The sequence below is a fragment of the Dermacentor andersoni genome, chromosome 4 (genome assembly GCF_023375885.2).
Source record: "Dermacentor andersoni chromosome 4, qqDerAnde1_hic_scaffold, whole genome shotgun sequence".
Taxonomy (NCBI): domain Eukaryota; kingdom Metazoa; phylum Arthropoda; class Arachnida; order Ixodida; family Ixodidae; genus Dermacentor; species Dermacentor andersoni.
In genome coordinates, this window is record NC_092817.1 from 116,028,006 (window position 1) to 116,045,035 (window position 17,030).

A 17,030-nucleotide genomic window follows, 5' to 3' on the forward strand; every position below is an offset into this window, starting at 1 on the left:
CGACAAGCGCGAGTCCGTGCACTGACGTCACGCGAGCGGCGCTCGCAGCGCCCCTGTAATTTGTTCTCGAGGCTAATAGCAGCCCGATCCGCTAGCCATTCGACCACGAAATACCCAGTGACTAAGGAAGGCAGAAAACCACTTATTTACAAACATAGATAGATAGATAGATAGATAGATAGATAGATAGATAGATAAAAAGATAGATAGATAAGACTGCTTACGTGTGGGAATGCGAAAGCATTATAGTCCTTTTGGTGAAATGTCTTTTTTTTTTTTTTACCGCGCGTTCCTTGTCCGCGCAAGCTCTCGCCTGCGTTCTAACTGCGCCTCGAAAAGGCCAAATCAAAACGCGCTCGCTTGCCTGCGAGGAGTTCATAATTCGAAGGACCGCTCAGAGGCGTTCTACTGAACGCCTCTGAGCTTCTTGTATTTTTATACACTCTTTTCATGCATTCATGACGTGGCGCCACCTCGTCCCCATTGACGGCGCCGTCACGTGCCCAATGACGCACGCGCTAGGCGCACCTTCACTCAACCAGAACCATGGAGCCGCCGTGGAGTTGGGCGAGCGTGCTCGTCTCGGACCCCGGATAGCCCGGGTCTGACTCCCACCCGCGTCAAAATTTGCCACATTTTCGTTTCAAAGTCATTAATTTCGTTTGTTTACGGGAACCACGCTGAGAAATTCGTCGTCAATTCGAGCATTTCTTACATGTTTCTCTTTTTTTTTTTACTCTCTGCGCCGTCGGCCATTTTTGCTACCATCGCTCGGTGGCGACGAGGACGACGACGGATTTTGGTGTAATGGGGCATATAATGCTTTCGCATTAAAAAAAGAATGTTTTGCTTTGAAACACAGGCAACTACCCAGGAACTGTCGCGCAGAAATCGTACGCACTGGCAGAATCAACCGGCGCAGTGCCCAAATAGGCAGTGTAATAAATATGGGCGACGTATAGGATGCCAGACATGAAATTGGTCTTGAAAGAAAAGACGTAAATCAGAAAAAAAACGTCTGCTATTGTGAAGTGTGCAGAGCCGTACTATTTGAAACCAAATGTCGTCCCACCCCTTTCCGCATCTCGCTGTTTTCCGTTTGCCTCGATGTAGCCGATTCTTATAAAGGACGTGTTATTATAAATAAAAGCACTCGCGCTAGGGTGCTATACAGTCATACCGAATGCAAACAGGAACACCAACGGGTGTTTACAGCGGGTGGGCGTTCACTGTGTGTAAATATGTATTAATATAATACTGATAAAACGAGCGGAGTTCCATGCAAATCCCCCCCCCCCCTACCCCCCCCGGTCCCTACTCTCCGAAGAAGACAGAAAAGAAAATCTGTTTTATTAGTTCATATCAAGGTTTATGCCTAGAAGTATTTAAGGCAAGCAGAACATTCCCTATTGCGACATTCACACGGTGTCACAACAACCTTTACGAATTTGCATACGTAACGGCGCAAGATTGCCATCAAGGCCGAATTGTAAGAGACTCTATAATTTACGCCGAAGCCGGTTTCTTTGCCTATCACTGTGGAACTTAGTGTGAATTACCGATATCTTCACAATTTATTCTGAACCCCTTTTTTATAGTATGCTGGTATTCCTCAAAAGCTATCTCCCGACAAGCACGCTTGATGGGATCATTTACACACACACAAAAAAAAGCAAAGAAAAGGAGAGAAGGCTACGGCTGCTTACATTTGCAAAACAACCGATGACGGCAATGTTAAATTAAGGCAAATATTCTGCGCATACCCGAGACAGTGCTTCTTCGCTGATTGAGGCGATGCGGGCCGAGCAGTCGTATATATACTTGCTCACGGTCTAGTGAAAATATACGGAGATACACGATATGTATCCTATGCTGTCAACACTAGGTCATTTTTCTTTAAATATAAGAACTCTGTCGATCTGATTTGAAGAGCTACTGCGGTTTTGAATAAATTACAGATATTTTCAGTTGATAACGGTTTGCCTGTTAATTTCCCGAAGGCAAAAGCGGCAATACTGCGCACTAAAAACACGCAAATTACTTTTGAGGAAGATTTATTCATTTGCAACTCTACATGTAAACTTGTTAATTCGGTAAAATCGTCAGGTGCATCTTTTGATCATACCATGACCTGGCGAATGCCCATATATTTTCTTAAGGGTATGATTTCACAAATCGCCGGAATCTCTTACTTCTTCAGCTACCTTGTGGTGATTTACACTTGGTATAACTTGTGTCGCAGTAAACTTTAGCCAAGCACTTTAACGAAAAAAAGAAATAATTTAAGAACATGCTGCACGATACGCTTATAAAACCTACGGTGTTTCGGTCGTCATAGGTCTTAAGATCAAACACCGTAGGTCTTAGGATAGTATCTTGCACAGTGTTTGTTAAATATTTTTGTTTGTTGAATAGCTTGGGTGACGTCAACTGGGACACCCTATATAATTCACTTTTTATTAGCCATTTAAGTTAGTGTTGTCCTGTCGGGAGTACGACTTCCGAAACTAATACGAGTATAAAGGGACTGTATATTCCACAAAACAGGCTTTTCTTCGCTCTCTGTAAGAAGTCGTACGATTTCCTTTAACTATATTTACTTCGGGAATTAAGACACAAGCCACCGTGGTGGATTAGCGGCTATGGCGTTGCGCTGCTAAGCACGAGGTCGCGAGATCGAATCCAGGACACGGCGGCCGCATTTCATTGACGGCGAAATGCAAAAATGTCCGTCTATTGAGTGCACGTTAAGAACCCCAGGCGGTCGAAATTTTCCTTGAGTTCCCACTACGGCTTGGTGGTAACAACTTTATTGAGTCTCTGCTCAGTTATGACTTGGCAGGCCCGAGTCCTAGGATGGCCCCTCACGAGGAGCGACCCTTTGTCTCCGAATCAGATTGTGTCCTTGACATCTAAAACCCCAAAATGTAACATTTTTAAACGAGAGATACCGATAATAAAGACCCCCTTAAAGTATCGCATAGTACATGCGTATCAAAATAAGCAAAGACGGAACTAAACTACGTCAGCTGTACGGTTCACTTGAAGCAATACTAAGTTCCCTACAATACAAGGCATCCAGAGCATTAGCATATAGAACATTAGCGCATTAACTACGCAACACAAATGCTGCCCTCTAGGCTACCAAGGTGTGTAAATGGTCTTATTGTTAATGAAATTGATACTCTGGCTCACTCTGCTTCTGATATTCTTGCTTTTTTTCTCTGGTATGTAGTTCCTATGCTATAATTTAAGACTGTGCAGTGGAGTGGGATGTTGTATTTTATCCCTTTTTCTCTGTTTCGCTTTTCTTTTTTAATATATCTTATTTATTTTCCCCCTTTCATGTGTTTGGTAATCAAGGTGCTTTAATTGTAAGCTAGTAGAAAATTTGTGCTTCCGCTCTTGTTCACCGTTTGCTTTACGTGTATTTGGGGGCTGGTCAAGCTGCCACGAGCAAGTTTTTTTTCTTCATTTTTTGTTTACACTTTCCCCTTCGCAGAACTGCATTTTTGTTTGTGAAAATAAGTCACAACATACCATATCATACAAAGTGAACTACGAGATCACCCTCACTACAGCGTGCTGAAAATCTCTGACCCCTCTGAGGCTAAAAGGCACACTGATGTGATCTAGGCGGTCACGGAAGTGTGGCAGTTGTTACTAATCCGGTCCACAGATGGCGCCACCCAGCCGCGCATCGTGAAGTCCATTAATCGGATTTTTGCTTCAGCAGCAGGAAGCGTCATCGACGACTTTTATAAGCTTGAGGAATAACAAAAGCCAGTAGATGGTACATAGCACAGAAAAGGCAAAGGTACACAAAGGTAACAAATGTAGTAATATTAACATTGGAAACAACGTTTTGGAGAAACAAGAGTATTCAAAGAACACACATGTAAAGCATAAAAAATGAAAGGAAAACTGAAAACAATAAAGTAGCAATAGCGACAATACTTACAGTTTAAATGTTCAACATCGCCGGAGAAAAAAAAAAAAAAACTCATCTTCCCGGCACTGCGAAAGTGGATGTCCAGCGAAGCTGTTGAAAAACACAACTGCTGAGGGGGTTATGCAATGTTTTATTCCAATGGCGGTAAGGGTAATTTAGAGTAATGGTATTAATGGGAGTGATGCTAATTTTGACAGAACACCGCCGACCATAGCGGTACTGCAAGAACATTGAAGTCAGTTTCTTGGCTGGTTCATCCTTAAATGGAAGGCTAGGCTCGTCACACCCCACGTCGCAAGCTGGCGTCGACGCGGCCGCTTGCGCAACAGTAATCTTTACCGGGAAACGTATGCGGGGAGCGCTACGTGCTTCGCATTGCATGTAGGTGCAGGCGCGCCTTATCATTAATTATGCGGTTCGGATGCTTGTTTTGAGCTTGGCCTTTATTGAAACGTATGCGGTTCTGTATACTGTACGCGTAATTCCAAAGAATGTATGCGCTGTTCGCTTCGCCTTGCTATATACTTGCAGCCTCTGCCCTACGGAGGGTTATGAGGCAACGCATTTTTCGCTTGCATACGCGGGTATGAGAGCTTATGGGGTATGAGCCATTGACGATGATAGTTGTCTGTCGACGGACTTGAGGGGAAAGCCTTTGTTAATACTCTTGACGAACTTCTATTTCCATAAACAAGGATGTGTTGAGCTAGTTGGCTTTGCAGAAAGCAAGAGCCAGTACATTAGAGAAAACCTCAAATCGTGGTGATTGATGACCATAGGATATTTATTTCGGCTCTAAAAGGTTTCAAAGCAAAAAGGAAAATGAAATAAAAGTGATAAAGTGGCAAGTTCACAGCTTTGTGACTCTTTAATTAGAAGAGGTAATTAGCTCGCAAGAATAATTATGTTTTTAGGCGGATTACATAAAATAATCTGAGTAGTTGAAAGCAATGGCAAATAACAGGACCTCGGTTCTGTCCAGATACGTCAAATTTGAATATATTAAAATCTTGGTGCATGATAGTTGGGACACCCAGTATTAGTGTTAAAGGCACAAGGTCTTGCTGTTAAAGAGAAAAAAAAATTAAGAAAATGTTTCTAGGGGCGCGGACAATCTACCGAAATGAGCCAGGAGTATTGTGAAAATTAACATCATAAAGAAAATATTTGACAAAATCAAGTGGGATGTTATCAGTTTAGAGAAAATGTAAATTTAAATATGCACGACGCAAGTATAGCGCCAAAGTGCACGAAACGCTTAACACTCCCTCAAGCCCAATACCTTGGTGCTAACGTTCTCTCTCTCTCTCTCTCTCTCTCGTATCGCGTTCTACGTGATGCCAAACTGGTGAACGTAGGTTGGCTGCGTAAAAAGGGACATAATAAAGGGTAACATTGAATCAATTTATCATACTCGTAGTATCTCTCAAGAATCTGGCTTCGTTCATTAGCGTAAGTAGGTTGGTTATTAACGGAGAAAATATGGGTCAAAGTTTAGCTCCTAAAATTTCCTGGCCAAACGGCGGTGCCTTTATACGTACGCGTGACGTTGGAGATTTCACAGTACATTCGAGTCATCGCACCGAGTGTGTCGAATCGTTGCACCGTGATCGCTGGGTTGTCTTAAGCTGCTTTGGAGTGCAATGCATTCTCTATTATTGACAAACTCATAACCAGTCCCGAGTAATCCCTATTGAAAAGCATTGCGTCACAGGGAGTTGTTGCGGTAATTTAAAAGTTACTCACTTCTGTGTCGTTCCCGTTCTTCCTAAATTGTTATTTACCGATTCAGGTTCATTAAATATTCCTATTTAATGTCCTTTCAATCTCAGGGTGTTTTTCAGAGTACCAGTGCGCACGGGGGATGGCGCAAAGAAAGCTTTGCTTTAATAGAATTAATTTCTCCTATAATTTCACTTGCTTCCTTGCCGGTCGGCTTCATTTGGTTGTTTATTCAACGAAAGCGCAGCCCATCGGTTTCCGTTAGTAACCGTTAGTAATTATCACTCAGTACCGCAGCGAGTGCCAGTGACTTATGCACTAGGTGGAGCTGCGCTTTGCCACTGTGTTGTGACACTGTGAAGTGTGTATACTGCACTCCGGACACATGTATCCACTCAAATAGAACTTTGGAAAGGAAGTGCTCATTTTTATTGAGAATTGTGACTGATCGTCGAAGCCTGTGTAACGTTACATGAATGTAATATTTTTAATTGCGAGACGTGATTGAGAGCTGTGTAAGGCGTGCTCGTCGATGCCCGTTCAATACAAATGCAGAACCCAGCAATCGGAATGTCGTATAATTTTACGCCGAAGGGATACAGTAGCAATAAGGCCATGACTGTTACATAACGTTCTCTCGAGCGATAACCGAGCAATCTAAACATCATATGATTGGCATCACCATGGTTGTAGTCTTGCTGCTGTCATCACAGGTAGGTACGCTCGCTTCACATTTACGACTACCCGATCTACAGAAGCGCGTCGGTTCACTTGGCAATGCTTTTGCGGAATCCCAAACAATGCTCGATAGACAGCTACCTGCTAAATGCTTCGCACGACATCGATTCCCACAGTGCGTGCGATTCGTGCAACTTTGATGGTGTTTTACAATTTTTTATACTTAAGCCACAAAAGCACGGTCACCCTTAGCGTGAACGCACCTGCATACGCTTCTTACGCTGTTCAATATAATACAAACGACATAAGTGGAAAGTGAGTTCCTTCAATGGCTGTGGACAATATACCATGCTCAGTTGCGGCTCAAGAGAATCGGCTATTAGATACGATTCAAAATTTACTCCTGACCACATGTTAAAGGTTTGATAAATGTATCGACCAGAAAATTATATTTTTTCGCTTACGCGTCCAGAAACGGCGATGTGCTTTGTGAGTGAGTTTGCGTGGTCCGTAGTTGTGTGATTGGGAGACCGAGTGAGCCCGGGAGAGTAGAATTTTGGTGAGTGCCAGTGAGGCCCTTAGCAAAAAAATACATTTTGTAAGTGAGTCTGAGGGAGTTCCGTTTATTTTGTCGACCTGTCAGTGTAGGTACATTGATTAAAGAAATCCAATTCAGGTGTGAATATTTTAATAGGACCTGTATTTGCTCGAGATATTCTTGTCATGCTCTTGCTGTTACCGCGTTGCGTAGTCAACCACTTGACTTGCAAACACGACTTCATTCCCTGCTATGGTGAGTGTTCAATAGGCTGTTCGGGAAGGCACCATGTCCGCGCGAACCACACTGCGGACTATATCTAAGCTTGCTCCGAACGGTGCCAACATTCAATTTTCATAGCCAATAAAATACCCAAATATCATCTTCTAGTAAGCTGTGACCATCTTACTTAATTTTCTATTAACTCGTGGATTCATGGGTTCTCATGCCACCGACAACTTTCGCCGACATTAGCAGGCTAAGAAATAGAAAAAGAAAACGAAAAAGAAAAGGACACTGATGACTTGTCCCATCTTTGCACACTAAATTAGGTCACGGTATGTGTGCCATTGGGACGACGAAGCTCGAAATGGGACTGGAGTCCGTAAATGTCCGTGAACAGAACGAAGCAAGAAGATTAAAAACAGTGGCAGTTCACAGCGATGGAACGTGGCCGTTAACGACGTAGCAGCGGCAATGGCTTTTCAGTATTTATTCTCGTGGTCGTCTCAAAATGACACCAGAAAATGACTTGACCCAAAAGATGGTAGCAGAGGGTAATCTTCTCAAAACGACAGCAATACTTACTTATTTTCTCTCTATGACTTCTACGGGCACCTCGAACGTTTCTTTCAGAAACACCCGCTTTCAGTGAAGCGACTGCGATCGATGCGAACGATACGACTGAATCCGAAAACGGCAAAGGGATGGCTAGTGTACACTTTGAGTATTTCTTTGGTGCTGCTATAGTCGGTTCGAAAATGTTCACTGCGCTTGCTACTCTTTCATTTTCCGAACTTCACTGTTCGCTGCTATTCACGACTTCCTCTCACCACTGCCATTAGGTCGCCCGCAGCCAACGTTAAGCTTTGATCCCTCTTATATCATCTGACGGTAATGTTCGTCTGCGTAACAGTGGTGAGAGCTTTAGAGCATATAAGCGTCCGCAAAGGTCATCAGGGCTCCGTGGAGCAGGTAATGGCCAGATATATCAACACTGTTAAGCGAGAATTCATCCTCTAAGCGACCGACCTCTCATCAGTGCGCAACGGTATTTTGTTCAGTTCGGAAACCTTTCATGCAGGCAAGAAGAAAAACATTGCAGGAACATTGATGCTCTCTTTGGTATTTTTATACCGTTCTTCGTCCCAGCGGGTCACAGAAACAGTGTTCTGCTTTTAAAGAAGGTGGCACATAATATTTAAGCAACATCTCGTTATCGAGAGGCCTGTCGCGGCGATTGATCTGTTATATTACACATGATGACATAGTAGCAACGAAACAATATATTATCCCCCGTAACATCCCCGTAACAATATAATACCCATAACACCTTTAATGTAATATTAGAGCGAGGCTGTTATTTATTGAAGCAGCTGTTAGAGCTAGCGTAATGAAATTCGAAGGCCACGCTCTGTGCGTGATCGGCGATACGTGGAAAAAGAAGTGTGTGAGGCGATCAAGTGACGTTGTTGGAAATTCTCAACGTTATCTCGATTGTGCTTTGACACTCACGATACTCCGTCATTGGTGAACTACTAGGCGTATGAAGTTTGAACCTGGTAGGAATGAATTTTTCTTAGGAGGAAGATATAGGAGGACTCGCGAAGTTCAAGATGTTTTGGGGCGCCATAAGGATTCTTGAATTGTTGGTGGTTGGCGTGACTCTGAGTTCTCACCGGCCTAATAAAACAATCGAAGTTGGCGAAACAGGTGGTATTTTGCTAGGAAACTTCGTAAATATGAAGTGAGTTTTAGCGAAACATGTTAGAGAACTTTAGAAAGGTAGAATTCCGTTGGGATTGTTGTAGAAACTTCCAAACTCGCTTTGGTGCCTTCAAAGCGCTAATTCTAACAGTGATTTAAGCTGTATGGTTTTATCTATACAAACAGCTCACAACTCCTGTCTGAAACTTGCGCAAAAATACACAGAAGAATAATCACTTTCAGAATTAATTCTTGAGAGTATTTTCTTAGGTGCACTCGAGTTTCAATGAAACCGGTAATTTTAAGCCGGTTAATGCCCCATGCGCCGGCGCAGCAGTAGCGATACGGCGCTTTTTTTGAGGCATTTTCGCATATATATATACGAATCAATGCGAAGCCGAAAGAAAGGTACCACCACTGCTGACCTCTGTAACAACAGAATTTTCTAGCTTGCAGAAGTCCAGGGCACGATGTAATAGCACACCGTGTGTAAAATCTACAGATGATTATAGGTTTCATCTACAGAACTGAGCATATAATGAACACGCACATAATAGCGCAGTTTCCTGACTGGGTTCATGTCTCACGGGCTGATTTTTGTTGGAGATGCCACAGAGAGGAGGAAGAAGTGATTGTCCTTAACGTCAGGCCGGTCAACCCTTGGGAGACTGTTGATGTTAAATATGACTCAACTGGAGGATCAAAATCACCGCTACCCCCTTTATGGTTTAAGAGGCGTAAAATGTATTCACATCGTTCGGTGAGTCATCATGCAGGAACCCAGCGAGGGGTCGCTTAAACAAGATGCAGGCCCCGAGCACTGTGAGAATCGGGGTTGGCAAATATTGAATTGTTGTGTTCGAAGAACGCTGCTCTTCGTTAGGCACCATTTGCAAGTACAGGGCACACAGCCACGTTGGGCGTGTTTTTATAAAGAAACACAGCACTCAACGTATGCTTTCGGCCCTTCGATATGAGGATGTGGCTGAAGGGCTCGGCCTGGCAGTCCCAACGTGGGAGCGGCCCGCGTCAACGTATGGTTGACCTTCAGGACCCAATAAAGTTCTCCATACCATACCATACCATGCGCGCATGACGACGACGGAATGACGGCGAGTGAATGACGATGGAATGACGACGACAGTATGAAGACGACGGCTTGATGACAACGGCATGACAACAATCGTACGACGACGTCGAATTGAAGGCCACAGTACGAAGGCGACGGTGTTTCGGCAGCGGCATGACAACAATCGTATGACGACGATGAAATGACGATGATGGCATGACAGCACATTATTGACAATGACAGACTTAACTAAATTCTGGAGTTCTAAGTGCTAAAACCACGATTACATTATTAGGCACGCCGTAGGGGCGACTCCGGAATAAATGCGGCCACCTGGCGTTCTTAAACATGCACCCACTGCACGGTACACTCCAACGACAGATTGACGTCGACCGTATGACGACGGCATGACAGCGACAGTGTGAGGATGACGGATGATGGCTAGAAAATGACTACAACTGCGTAGTTACGACAGTTACGAAGACAGGACGATCAGGGTGTGATTGCGAGGGAATGAAGACGACGGAATGACGAGTACTGACTGATGATGACGCCGTCGCGATTGTTGAATAATCACGAGGGCACAATGACGAATGCACGAGGGCGATAGAATGACAAAGATCTATTGACGGCGACAGAATGACGATGCCAAAGTCACGACGACGTAACGATGACGACAGCATGACAATGTAGAAACGACAATGACGGCGTAACAATGATGGCATATGATGACGAAGGTATGACGACAACTAAACAAAAACAAGGAGTTGGATGACGGCAGAATGACGAACGCGGAGGAAAGGAAGGAAAAAGTAGAGAAGGAAAGGCAGGGAGGTTAACCAGTTTAGCGTAACCGGCTTGCTACCCTACACATGGGAGAGGGATGGGGGCGATGAAAGATGGGGAAGGGGGAGAGAGAGAGAGAGAGAGCACATAGCACAGCACACAAACAGCGTCCGGTAGAGTCCATCAATCTGGCATTGTACGTGATAACACTGTCAGAGCCGCTTGTCCAATCCCGTCTCTTTCAAAAACTGAAGTAGTCCCTTCGTCGCCTTCACCTGCGATGTCTTCTGTCGGCGGCATGTGAAAATCGTGTCGAGGGACAATGGTCTAGTGTCAAGGTGCGCGAGAACGGATGCCAGGGACTGTCGCTGAACATTATATTCAGGACAGTCGCACAGAATGTGTTGCAGCGTCTCCTCGCAAAGACAGGCATTGCAGAGAGCGTTGTCGGCCATTCCAATGCGGAATGAGTAAGATTTCGTGAAAGCCACCCCTAACCATAAGCGATAAAGCAGAGTCGCCTCGCTTCGGCGGAGTCCAGTTGGCATATAGAGATGCATCAAAGAGGGCAGGTGGTATTGACGGTTGCTCTGGTTGGTCTGGCTGTTTGGTGTGCACCATGAAGAGAGCGTCATCTCCTGTGCAAGCACTCGAAGTCTGCTAGCTGCGTCGGATCGTGAAAGCGGTATGGCCTCTTCTTGTGCGTCTTCAAGAGCTGCCCGAGCGGCATTATCGGCGTCTTCGTTTCCAGTGACGCCGCAGTGACTTGGCAGCCACTGAAACGTCACGTGGTGTCCTTTCTCCTGTGATGTATGGAGTAGGCATCTAATATCGAATACGAGCTGTTCGAATGGCCCGCGACGCAGAGCTGATAGTACAGATTGTAGGGCTGCCTTTGAGTCGCTGAAGATGGACCATTGTCGAGGTGGCTCCCGACTGACGAAACGGAGTGCAGCGCGAAGAGCAGCTAGTTCAGCAGATGTCGACGTTGTCGGGTGGTCAGTCCTGAAGCTGATGGTAATAGCTTTTGCTGGGACAACCACAGCACCGGACGAACACTGGGTGTTTGTGGAACCATCAGTATAAATGTGTTCACTGTCCGCGTACCTCTCGTGCAGAAGAAGCAGAGACAGTTGTTTGAGGACAGGCGACGACAGTTCAGACGCGGAGGGGTAACGATAGAACTATGACGGTGGCATGGAAACGAAGAAATGACGAAAATGAATTGAAGGCGACGAATTACGACAGTGTAATGGCGAAGGAAGGAGAATGAAAGAATGCCGACAGTAGTTTCATGACGACTCAAGACGACGACAGAAGGATGACGATGGCATGACAATGAAGGAATGACGATGGTCCTGTCACCATTTCTGTCGTATGTGCTCCTTCGACTTCGTCTTCGTCCTTTGTGCTTTTTTATGAAAACTGTCAAGATGAACCAACTCGCCCAAATCAAGGTATTCTTGCGAACAAACGGGACGAATTATCACGACTACGGGTGTGTTTCAATTCTGGCCAGCATCAGAGAGAGTGTACATAGACAGCTAAGGAGACAGGCGAGACAGCTTCGAGGCCACGTAATGGAACGCGTTTCTAGCCGTCTAGAAGACGTACGGAAGACGCTCCTAGGGTGCCTCGATGTCCTCCTCGCCAGCGGCGGGCGAGGAGGACATCGAGGCACCCTAGACGCTCCTGCGACGTGACGCCATCTCGCGGCCGCAAGAAAAAGTTGAGAAAGCACGCATTATTTTTGTATTTTAGGTCTTTGCGTCTGCGAACCTATGAAAAACACGATGTAGCTTACATTAAGCGCGTAGAACAGCGCGTACACGTTTTCTTGTGCGCAGACAACCTTCCTGTCGGCTTTCCAAGCATCCTGTTCAGCCGCCATCTTGTTTGGACAGGAAAGTAGCCTGCATCAATTTTGACTTCGATGCTGTCTTCGCGAAGCTGTCTATTTTGACATCTTCGTGAGAATTGGAACGAGACAAGGTGGACGCTCTCCGCTTAGCCCTCTACTTAGCCGTCCACGACAAGTATTGCAACACAGCCTACGTTATGGTGGAGGCGTTCACGTACTGCGGTTCACGCCAGCGCTTACGTAGATCTCCTGCCTCCCCATTTAACCTCGGTTGGCACTTATATTGGGTACTAGGTTGCACTAAACTCAGTACTGGCCACTTGTTTTAGGTAGCAGCCAGCAGCCAGGATAGGAAAAGTGGAGGAAAAGATACAGAAAGCTTTGCTTAAATAGACGACACGCGCAGTGATCAAGAAGAGTAGGCAGGCCAACACCCAGAACACGATATTGTGTCAACCGGCCCCACGCCCTGATACAATACCCCGAAATGAGTCTGCTAAGCGTTATCACACACATGCCAAGTACACGTCATAAAGTAATTCATAAAGAGGCGATACTCCTCTTTCCTGAACCCAGAGAATCCTAGTGAAAACGAGATGTTCACACAAGTGTGTGGAACGCCGCAATGCTGAACGGCCTCGACCAGAGGTTTGTGCCCGGCAGCGATTCTAGAAAACTCCAAGAAATAGTGCTTAACATCACCGTGATTCCTGCAGCTTACACATAATGACGACGCCGCAAGTGCTAGCTTGGTTACTTGAAATGTGTGAGAGTGCGCCTATTTAACTGTACGAACGAAGTTGCTTCTATGTTTGCTATCTGGTGTGTTTATTTGAATATAGGTTTTCATATTCAAATATCTCTGTGAGACCCATCTATATTACGTGCAGTGCTGTGGAACCTTCGTGTTGACGTTGTAGGATGTATGTATTCTACTTTCTTTTCCCACTATTTTCTTTCTGTGCATTGTAGTGTGTCCTTTGGAGGAAGGGGTTCTGATGCTTTCTCGGATACTTGTTTGGCTTTGCGCCGGTTGGACTGACAACTACATACCTTTTGTCAAAATAAATTATCATTGAATTTCATCGTACGGCTACGCCAGAGGACGAGCTGGGCCTGTGTATAGAGGCGAAGCAGTAGAAAGGCCATTGGCTTGTTTAGTTCCTTTATGATGCCAAGCTGCTGAGGTATGAACCATAGAAGCTGAATATACCTGGCCACGGCTTGTTTGAGAAGGCGCGGCCAGATGCCCTTGAACACTGTATTTCCGGAACATGGTACCGCTGTCTATTAGACAGCCTACAACAAACAGAAAGTGCGTACACATAAACCTCTTACGCTGCGAGTGTGTTTAAGAGAAAGCTCTAGCCAATAGTGATGCTTAAAATATATTGAGCGAAGGCAGGCGACCAATGTCGAAAAAGCGTCAAGCAAACATTTTTGAATACTTGGAGAGATCAGTTTTTGTACTTGTAAACACAGATATCTGTGTAGAATGCGTAAAGGCAGACGTATTGTGTTATATATAGTTAAAAAATAGGATAGTTTTTCAACGTGCATTTCTTCAAATATACATATGTATGTGCCCCTCAATATGGTAGTGCCAAAAATCTACATTTAGTACTTCATGCAGTTCTAGCACCTTAAAGCAATAGGAGAAATTAAGAGAATAGGAAAGACGAAAAGACAGGTAGCACTGATAGAACATTTTCATGTATAACATGAGTGGGAGGCCAGCGTCGATCCTAGATGTCCTTTTGTCTTTCCTGTTCTCTAAATTTTTCCCATTTCTTTAAAAGCGCTGGAAATGCATGTATGTCTGCTTTAAATACATCAAGAACCGTACAAAAGGATAGGCTAAAATAGCTACTTGCAGCATTTTGATAGAATATCTGTAAAAACGCAAGCGTATGTTGCCTTTGTTTCTTTGTGGAGTGTATTCACGACAAGAATCTAACTCTGCTCTGCGGTCATTTGTTTTCCGGACTTTGTAACGAGTACATAATTAAGATAGGCACTTTGCGAATACACGCCAAGTGCCTTGAGCGGTCAGTCACGCGGCAATCCTGCGTGCATTTGCGGGCTTCTTTCGCGCTCGGAAAAATACTTTTATGTAGCACGTATTGAGCAATATAAAGTTGTATCGGCAGTTTTTCATGTCGTTCTACAAGTTTCTGATTGACACTTCTATCTTATTGTAATATTAGAAAAGTTGGTTAATTCATTAGGGCAAATTATCTAAGTAGGCGGAATGAAACAAATTTTTTGCTTCAATCGACGGCAAACAAAATTACCTTTGTTCTGGCCTTTGTTCTGTGGTATTTGCATATTTTTAACTCTGGCTAAAGTTAGCTGAGGCACCTTGTGCATTATGTCGTATGATGCGGGTATTGAGTGCAATTGCAATATGACTCAATTAAACAGCCCTTGGAACCAAAAATAGTGACTCGCTCAGCAGGTTGTAAATGAGAGATAACTGAAAGGTGATCGCACGAGGCGCACCATGACTATGGTAGCAATAAAGCAGTAACACGTCATTTCGTGTTAAAGGAGCAATGTATAATACTAGATTATCGCTAATCGCCTTAAATGGGTGATAATGTTGTAAAACGGTGCAAACAATACGTTGCTTTGTCTCAATCGAAAAGCAAATTCTTAGGCTGTTTTAAGGCGAGGCATTCATACCGAATAACAAATAACTATTGACAGAAGGTTAGCTACTGCATGCCCTCAGCAAATGGCAACTCTCCGCAGCAGTCGCGGAGTAATTGGGAACAGTCCTCATTTGCATTTCACTTTCTCCCCGCAAACCTCCTGTAAGCGCTGTTATGCGCGATATTCGAACAGGAAGGATTATTGGAAAACTTCGGATAGTGCATCCTAGAACCTAACACCAATTCAATTGATAAAGAACGTGTTTTATTCATAATCGAATATTTACGCACCCCTCTAAACACATCGTTTCTTGAGGACAATTATCTTTTTTTTTTCTTTTTTATAGTATAAAGACTAATGACATTAGAGATGGGCGCCGTTTGTAATAATTCAGAATAACGGTGATGCAGCCTCAAACAGCGACAGCCTCCGCGAGCGCTGGGAGTCTGCGTTGCTCAGCTCGGACCAGCAGCACCAACTCTGGAACGTCCAGCGAGCCGAGGAAGCCATCACGGGCCAACAACCCTTGGCCGAAACCTAGGCGGGATACAGGCCCACCCCAGCGAATTGCAGGGCACTCAATAAAGTTATTTGAATGAATATGGGTGTGGAAAGTTCTCGATCATACATATTAGTTAAATATACGTGTTGTACGTCATTGAAATAATAAACTTTCTGCCACCTTAACTGTCGCAACAGCCGATAAGAAGTAAAATATCAAATACCCTGCAAAAAAGGAAACAAAGAAAGAAAATAAAAGGAAAGGATAAAACCAAGGACACCTAAGCACTTCTAATGAGTTGTGAATGCGAAAGCAATAATGTCAACTTGAAGGCTGCTAAGCGATACTTTACCCCCGTATTCAGAAATGCAACATAAGTTGAAGCCTATGCTTGATTTGAATTACGCCTGACATTAACGTGCCCAAAGACGCTCACTGCGTTTCCTTCGGCGCGTTCACGATAGGCGTCATTTAGATCAAGTCAAGCATGAGCTTCAAGTTAAGATGCATACGGTTACGAATTCCTCGCGGTCAAGAGAACGCACTGAGACGCTTGGCACGTTTTCATTTGGCCTAACCGTGGCGCAATTAGAACATTTCTCTATGATTAGAACGCAGGCGAGAGTTTGCGCAGAGAAAGAACGCGCGGATAACACAAGCTTCTGAGAGCAAGAGCGAGGGTGACGTGGCGTCGCGGCGTTGAGCTCTCTCGTGACGCGCTCATCGCGCGCTTAGGGCCCAAAGTCACTCAATCCGCTCGTCGTGCCGCACTCCGCATTGTGGCTTCGCCCCGACCTGAGGATCGCTGTCTGCTCGTCTCGACGAACGTTCTCAACTTTGCCATCCACATGCCTGCTCGTCTCTCATTGGTTGGTCAGAGGTGGATCACGGCCAATATGGCGTTTGCTGGAAGAGAAGGAAAGCGGGGACACGAGGCCTAAGCTACAGCCGCGTAAGAAACAGTCTATTGTTTTCATTCTCGTGATTTTTACTTGAGTTATCCAACAACCACGATATAGCCATCGAAGGCAGCAAGCCGGTGTAGCCTTCCAGGCCTCATCAGTGCGTGCGATCGCTGACAGAAACAGACGGAGCGCAGTAAGTGTGTTATGTTTACGCGAGCGTCAGAAGAAATATTTGAAGCCGTCAACTTCGTGATATCTTGGGCCATGCTTTGCGTGTGCATTGCAAACGAGAAGTCCGATCACATACACGTGCATTCTTAGCACGACACATGTTCAAGGCGTGGCGAAATGAAACGTGTCCGAGCAGCGCACCCAACATACGCGACTTGCATGTGTTCTGTGTGGGCGGTTCGTTGCCCCGAAGTGTTGTATGCCA

At 44.9% G+C, this 17,030-nt stretch overlaps 1 protein-coding gene across 3 annotated transcripts in view; it reads left to right on the top strand.

Annotated features, from left to right (window-relative positions):
* LOC126537405 (Na(+)/dicarboxylate cotransporter 3-like) overlaps window positions 1-15,787 on the top strand; it is a 96,841-nt gene extending 81,054 nt beyond the window's left edge. For all 3 annotated transcript variants that reach the window (XM_055074328.2, XM_055074329.2, XM_055074327.1), the window contains one exon: window positions 15,598-15,787. In XM_055074328.2, coding sequence (XP_054930303.1) covers window positions 15,598-15,786 — 189 coding nt within the window. In that variant the 3' untranslated portion in view covers window position 15,787. The remainder of the gene's footprint in view (window positions 1-15,597) is intronic.
* Window positions 15,788-17,030: the final 1,243 nt, after the last annotated feature.